Below are 7812 nucleotides of genomic sequence, written 5' to 3'. Positions count from 1 at the left end.
AGGTGCTGCCAGACCTGCTGAGCTTTTCCAGCAACTTTGTTTTTGTTTCTTTTGATACAAGCTCTGGGATTATATGCATTCGAGTTTTGAATGTTGAAAGTTAGTTGTCCAAGTTTTCAAAATATTAAAGAGAATCAATAATATGGAAAAAGAGTAACTCTTTCTGCTGGAGCTAGGAACTGAGGAACACAACTTACAATTTTTGTTTCAGGAATGAAATTAGGAAATGGTTTTGCGTCCAAAATGTCTTTGAAAAAATTGGAACTCTCTCCTGCAAGTGCAGTTGCTGCTAGATCAGTTGTTAATTTTAAATTTGAGATTGATAGTTTTTTTTAAAACAAAGGGTATTGAGGAATGTGGAGCAAAAGAATTGGATCACAGATGAGTGTGATCTTATTGAATAGTGAAACAACCTTTAGGCACTAAATGGCACTGTTCCCATGTTTCTCTATTTTATATGGCAACACTGCAACTCTTAATGATTGATGGAAATGTCATTTTGCCTTCACAAGGTGCTGTCTGAACTATTAGCTCAATTCTCCAGTAATGTATTTTTCATCCTGTTGGGCTGTAGGGAGTCTCTTCTGCTGTCCAGCAAGATCTATGGATAGTATTGTGATTCAACTTCAGAACAATTGCATTGCACAAGAGACAGTTCATGGTATAGTGCTAGTTTTGAACAATTTTGCTTCAGAAAGCAAAGTGATAAAAGTGGTCTATTCTCTGTACATTTGTAAAAGATCTAAGATTTAGTCAGTTTACAGGAGATTGTAAGGATGACAATTTAAACTCTTTAACTGTAGGTAACCGGATACCTTGATGATTGTACTTGTGATATTGAAACTATTCAAGACTTTAATAACAAGAAGCTATTTCCCAAAATACAAGAACTCCTTGAAAGTGACTACTTCAGATATTACAAGGTATGCTGTTATAGCTTCTTCAGCATTCATCTGTGTTGATTATTTAATATGATTCTCAGATTTGTTTAAACTGTTTTCTGCAATCTTTCCAGGTGAATTTAAAGAAGCCTTGTCCCTTCTGGTCAGATAATAGCCACTGCGGTCTGAGAGATTGTGCTGTTCAACCTTGTAAGCCCGTAAGATCATCATTTCTTTTATAAACCACATAGCAAACACAGGGAGAAGGGAATGTGGATAGAGGTAAATGTTTAAAAGGAATAAGGACTGGGATTAGCAATACCATGTAATTATTTATTCACTAAAGATTTTACTTTTAGGGAAAAAGAGTCCTGAAATGTATCTCAGGCTGTTGGGTGAGGCAAGGGAAGAAATTGCAAGTACCCTTGCAAAAAATTACAATTCCTCTCTGGCCACAGGACAGGTGCCAGAGGACTGGAGGACAGCCGATGTGGTACCATTGTTAAGAAAGGAGCAAGGGGTAAATCAGGAAACAATAGGCCAGTCAGTCTAACCTCAGTGGTGGAGAAAATATTGGAAGCATTTCTGAGGGACATAATTAATCTGCATTGGAGAGGCAAAGTATAATCAAGAACAGTGAGCATTGTTTTATTAAGGGTAGGTCATGTTTGACCAACTTGATTGAATTTTTTGAAGAGGTGACCAGGTGCGTAGATGAAGGCAATGCTTTTGATATGGTTGACTTGGACTTTAGCAAGGCTTTTGATAAGATCCCCCATAAGAGACTTGATAGAACAGAAAGAGTGCATGGAATCCAGGGAAATTTGGCCAATTGGATCCATAATTGGCTGAGTGGCAGGAAGCAGAGGATGATGGTTGAGAGATGTTTTTCCAACTGGATGTCTGTGCCCAGTGAAGTCCCACAGGAGTCAGTGCTGGGGCTCTTGCTGTTTGTGTTTTAAATAAATGATTGAGATTTGAGTGTAAGAGGGTTGATCAATAAGTTTTGTGGATGATACAAACATTGCTATCCTTAGATTACCAGAGGATATTGTGACAATGCTGTAGTTTTCAGAAGTTATTTTGTCCTGATTTCTTTTAAGAGAGATTGAACGACAAGTGGTAAACTAGCCAGTTAAAACCATTTGAGTAAACAGCTTTAGAGGCCTTGGGGTTTTTTTAAACAGCCTGATTGGGCGTGGCCAGCTCTCTCCGATTTAGGATATCTGGCTTTTGGTTTTTCAGTAGCATCAGAAGCTATTGGGGTCTCAACAGAGTTCGAAGCTTAAGTGAATGTCGCCTGACTGCTACTCTCTGAATTTTCTCGATGTTTTTTTTCCCGGATTGGAGAACTGCATGTGAGAATCTGTGTCTGAATTTTCCTTTTTTGCCAAGGGGTGTGTTTATGGCAGGTTACTATATTGGAACAGTTAATTAGTAATAGTTACTATATCTGTTATTCTGTTAAGTTTTCAATAGAGTTTGTTATCTGAATTCTTCTTCCTTTGGTTGTATTTTAATTACAGTGTTTAAATAAATTGTGTTTTGCTTAACGTTGAATAGTTTGACCAGTTGCATTGCATCTGGAACAGGCACTTCACATTTACCTTTAAAAATAAGAAAATGTTAGGGTCTAGACTACCTTAAAATATTTTGAAGGGGTCTGGTCTGGTTCATAACAATATAGATGGGCTGATCAGTGGCAAATAGAGTTCCATTCAGATAAATGTGAGTGAGGTGATGCACTTGGGCATAACAAACAAGGCAAGGGGATACATGAGGACCCAGGGAAACACTAACGATCAGAGGGACCTCAGTATGAATGCTCACCAATCCATGAGGTATCAGGATAGGCGGATAAAGTTGTTAAAAAGCCTTCTAGTATACTTGACTTTATTAGTCGAGGCATTGAGGTTAAAAGCAGACAGGTTATGCTGGAACTGTATAGAATGTTGGTTCGGCCACAGCTGTGGTATTATGTGCAGTTCTGGAATCCACATTGTGGGATGGATATGAAAGCGCTAGGTGCAGAGGAGATTTACCAGGATCTTGCCTAGGCTGGACAATATTGGTTATGAAGAGAGATTGGACAAAGTTGGGTTATTTTCCTTGGAGCAGAGGAGACTAAGGAATGGGGGGTGGGAGCGGGTGAAGGGGGTTGGGGTGGAATATGGTTGAGATGTAATGAATTATGAGAGGTATAAATAGGGTAGACAGGAAAGAACATTTGCCCTTCAATGAAGTATCATTTATTCTGCAGAATGAAATACCAGCAGGAATTAGATCGGAAAGTTCAAAGGTATGATATTTGCAAATTTAATTTCATGGTGTACTTGCTTGAATTTAAAATGTATACATGAATTACTGTCTGATTTAAAACTCTTGGTTTCATATTTTTATCCTAAAAATGTTTTAAACATTGGTTAAGACAATCAATTATGAAGAATTCAGAGTAAATGTATTTGTTTTTGTAAAAGTCTAAAACTACCAGACTATCTAAGAACATTTTAGACATGAAATAGTTATACTAATTGTTAGGAATAATCAACAGGACAGTAGTGTTATCCAAGGATCCCAATGGGACCTCAAATCACAAGGTAAAAGCTTGAATTTCTGTTCTGTCACATTCTTCTCCATTGATTATGCAGTGCGGCGTTTTGACTAAATCCTTGACAACGAGCATTTTTATTCAGAACTGCATACATTGGTGACTATTTTAAAGAAGCAGATGTGTGATATAGATGGACTGTCTGATACACTGATAGACTTACAATTAGATTTTAAGTACACACTTATATGTAGTTAATAACAGCTCACATGCAATCATGATCACTCACATGTGTGCTTCATCCTCTCACTATTATTGGTCCTTTCCATTCATTCCACTCCTATTTGACCCAATGTATGAAGATCACTGCTCTTGCTTTCTGAGCTCACAGTCTCTGTTGTACCCAGCAGTACCTCCTGCTGCTCTCCTCCCATGCTCCTACAGTCTTCCCGATACCTTCATATCACTGGCATATTCTGAACTCTCCCAGACATAAGACCCAAGTTAGAAACCACATCTCCATTCTCATACTCTCTCACATGCTTCCGTCTCCGAGCAGTAAGATTACTGGAACTGTCTGCCACTCTTTTAAAACAAAAGAAATTCCTCTCAATATCTAGTAGATGAGATGAATTTGGGAAAATTATCATGGGTGCCTTTAGTAATGCAGTTACTGATGCTACAGTGCTTGTACCTAAAAAAACTGACTGGTTTAATTCTATGAACTTCTAGTATACAATGGAAGCAAATGTGATTTCCCAACATGACCGTGACTGTGAAAAGGCTGAGAAGCTTGGTGCTGTCAACAATTCTTTGAGGTAATTTGAAAGACACATAGGACCAAACACCCTTAAATTCCACTGTCTCTCTGTTCCATGGAAAACATTTTTTGCAGCCTGACCTAAATATTGCTTTTGTGATGTTAGGGATGTTTATAATCCTGACCATCAGGAAGAAAACTGGATGAACATACAGTTAAAATGGCCGCATCAACTTAACCCCATCAGCTTGGTTGCCAACCTGGGGGCTGCAGTTATGACTTGCTGTTTTAAGCACTTGGAAACAAACGTGTCCATAATATGGAGATAAGACTCTGATTGGGATAGGGCTTCTACATGAAACCCTATTTTCATGTAGGGTGGCTAGAGTAGTTGGAGCCAGAAATAAAATATTACTCCTTTGGTTTCTTCCACAACCATATTCCTTTGTGCCAGGTATGACTCCAACTGCTGGAGAGTGTGCCCCCTGATATCCATTGATTCCAGTTTTACAAGGGTTCCTTGATGTCACAGTCTGTCGAATGTAGCCTTGATGTCAAGAGCTATCACTCTCACCTCACCTCTGGAATTCAGCTCTTTTGTCCATGTTTGAACCAAAGCTGTAATGGGGTCAGGAGCCGAGTGGTCCTGGTGGAACCCAAACTGGGCGTCACTGAGCAGGTTATTGCTGAGCAGGGAGCGGCAAGTTCTGAAGCACAAGTCTTCAGTACTATTGCTGGAATGTTGTCAAAGCTCGTAGGCTTTGGAGTATCCAGTGCTTCCAACCGTTTTTCTTGATATCACATGGAGTGAATTAAATTGGCTGGTATCTGTAAGACTGGTATCTGTAATGCTGGGGACCACTGGAGGAGGCCGAGATGGAGCATCCACTGAGCAATCTTCAGCCAGAAGTGCCGCGAATGCTTCAGCCTTATCTTTTGCACTGATGTGCTGGGCTTTTCCATCATTGAGGTTGGGGATATTTGTGGAGACTCCTCCTCCAGTGAGTTGTTTAATTGTCCACCACCATTCACAACTGGATGTGGCAGGACTGCAGAGCTTAGATCTGATCCGTTGTTTGTGGGATCGCTTAATTCTGTTCATCACTTGTTGCTATGCTGTTTGGCACACATGTAGTCCTGTTTGACTTCACCAGGTTGACATCTTAATTTCAGGTATGCCTGGTGCTGCTCCTGGCATGCTCTCCTGCACTCTCCATGGAACCAGGGTTAATCCCCTGGCTTGATGGTAATGGTTGAGTGGCGGATATGCCGGGCCATGAGGTTACAGATTGTGCTGGAGTACAATTCTCCTGCTGTTGATGGCCCACAGTGCCTCATGGATGCCCATTCCTGAATTGCTAGATCTGTTTGAAGTCCCATTTAGCACAGTGATAGTGCCACACAACACGATGGAGGTTATTCTCAATTTGAAGGCAGGACTTTGGCTCGATGATGACTGTGCAAGAGTCACTTTTACTGTTACTGCCATGGACAGATGCATCGGCAACTGGCAGATTGATAATGATGAGGTCAACTATGTTTTTTCCCTTTTGTTGGTTCCCTCACCACCTGCCGCAGACCCAGTCTAGCGGCTATGTCCTTTAGGACCCAACCAGCTCGATCAGTAGTGCTGCTGCCAAACCACTCTTAGTGATGGACATCAAAATCCCCCCACCCAAAGTACATTTTGTGTCCTTGGCATCCACGGTGCTTCCTCCAAATGTTGTTCAATATGGAGGAGTACTGATTCATCAGCTGAGGGAGGACGGTATGTGGTAATCAGCAGGAGGTTTCCTTGCCCATGTTTAACCCGAAGCCATGAGACTTCATCAGATCCGGAGTTGATTTTGAGGACTTCCAGGGCAACTCCTTCCAACTGTTTACCACTATGTCACCACCTCTGCTGGATCAGTTTTGCTGTGGGACAGGATATATCCAGGAATGGTGGTGTCTGGGACATAGTCACACTCACAGACAATGTCAGGCTATTGTTTGACTAGTCTGTGAGACACTCTCTCAATTTTGACACTAACCCCCAGATGTTAATGAGGAGGACTTTGCAGGGTCAACAGGGCTGTTTCTCCAGTGCCTAGGTCGATGCCAGGTAATCCGTAAGTTTCATTTCTTTGAGACTTTGTAGCGACTGGTAAAACTGGGTGGCTTGCTAGGCCATTTCAGAGGGTAATTGATAGTCAACCACATTGCTGTGGGTCTGGAGTCACATGTAGGCCAAACCAGGTGAGGATGGTGGATTTCCTTCCCTGAAGGACATTAAGCGAACCAGATGGGGTTTCCCGACAATCAAAAGGTTTTATGGTCATCAGTAGGTTCTTAATTCCAGATTTTTTTTAAAAATTGAATTCAAATTCCACCATCTGCTGTGGTGGGATTCAAACCAGGGTCCCTAGAATATTAGCTGAGTTTCTGGATTCGTAGCCTCATGTTAATACCACTAGGCCGTCGCCTCTCCGAAATGTTGGAACATTCCTGCTCCATGCTTTTCTCCGCCGTTTCTGACCACCATTCCCTCCTGACATCCTTCTCTATTATCTGAGTGTCAGGGCACCTTGTTTTGGGTCCCATGCAGCAGTCCCCGATATCCAAAATCCCGCTGCTACCCACCAGCCGAAATCTCAGACAGGACTCAGGAGGCATGTGATGAGGCCTGTGTGTTAAAATCTCTTGGGCCACATGCTACAGAAGAGCAGATGAGTTGCCATCTGTTTCAATACATGCTTGCACAAAACTCACAATTTACTTATAATGGGGGCCGTTATCTTCATTGAGTGATTACTACTTAATCAGTTTTTAAAAATTTTAATCATTTTAGTGAAGAAACAAAACAAGCAGTATTGGACTGGACCAGACATGATGACTCTACAGACAACTTCTGTGAAGTTGATGGTGAGACCTTATCATTAACCTTTGAAATAAGTGTTTGCATTTATTATGCATTTACACAGGACGGTCTGATACCGTTGATTTTTGTATGATACACTGACATCATCAAGTTATTTACAATTTAAACAATGACCAAAGTAAAGTTTCTAATGTAGTTAGCTAGCATGACTGACAGCATTCACATTAGGTCTTGGTAATTTACTCAGAACTGGATTGGACACAGCAGATCAAATTACCTATTCTTAGCTGTAATCATTCATAGCCACTTATTCCCCACCACTCTATAGGCTAGAACTCATTTCTGATGATAAAAGTCAGAAGCTTCATTTTGTTTGAGTGTGAGAATTTGTCTAAAGACTGTTTTACAGTGGCGATACATATCTTTCGTTTTCTTTATTCATTCACGGGATGAGGGCGTCGCTGGCTAGGCAGCATTTATTGCCTATCCCTAATTGCCCAGAGGGCAGTTAAGAGTCAATGACATTGCTGTGGTTCTGGAGTCACATGTAGGCCAGACCAGGTAACGATGGCAGTTTCCTTCCCTAAAGGACATTAGTGAACCAGATGGGTTTTTCCCAACAATCGACAATGGATTCATAGTCATCATTAGATTCTTAATTCCAGATACTTATTGAATTCAATATTGAATCCAAATTCCACCATCTGCCATGGCAGGATTCGAACCCAGGTCTCCGGATTAACTGCCCAGCAATAATACCACT

At 41.0% G+C, this 7812-nt stretch overlaps 2 protein-coding genes across 3 annotated transcripts in view; both read left to right on the top strand.

The window, feature by feature from the left end:
• Positions 1 to 7358, top strand: part of LOC125483671 (ERO1-like protein alpha) — a 15889-nt gene extending 8531 nt beyond the window's left edge. Inside the window, exons 2-6 of the mRNA XM_048599857.1 lie at positions 804 to 923; positions 1016 to 1099; positions 3142 to 3180; positions 4162 to 4247; positions 7020 to 7358. Of these exons, the coding sequence (XP_048455814.1) occupies positions 804 to 923; positions 1016 to 1099; positions 3142 to 3180; positions 4162 to 4247; positions 7020 to 7182 (492 nt within the window). The 3' untranslated portion in view covers positions 7183 to 7358. The remainder of the gene's footprint in view (positions 1 to 803; positions 924 to 1015; positions 1100 to 3141; positions 3181 to 4161; positions 4248 to 7019) is intronic.
• Positions 1 to 7812, top strand: part of gnpnat1 (glucosamine-phosphate N-acetyltransferase 1) — a 190989-nt gene that overhangs the window by 169260 nt on the left and 13917 nt on the right. The gene's annotated exons all lie outside the window — the stretch shown is intronic.

Source organism: Rhincodon typus, chromosome 8, assembly GCF_021869965.1.
Source record: "Rhincodon typus isolate 14 chromosome 8, sRhiTyp1.1, whole genome shotgun sequence".
In the NCBI taxonomy this organism is placed as follows: domain Eukaryota; kingdom Metazoa; phylum Chordata; class Chondrichthyes; order Orectolobiformes; family Rhincodontidae; genus Rhincodon; species Rhincodon typus.
The sequence above is the reverse complement of the archived record's forward strand: the minus strand, read 5'-3'. Positions and strand labels throughout refer to the sequence as shown.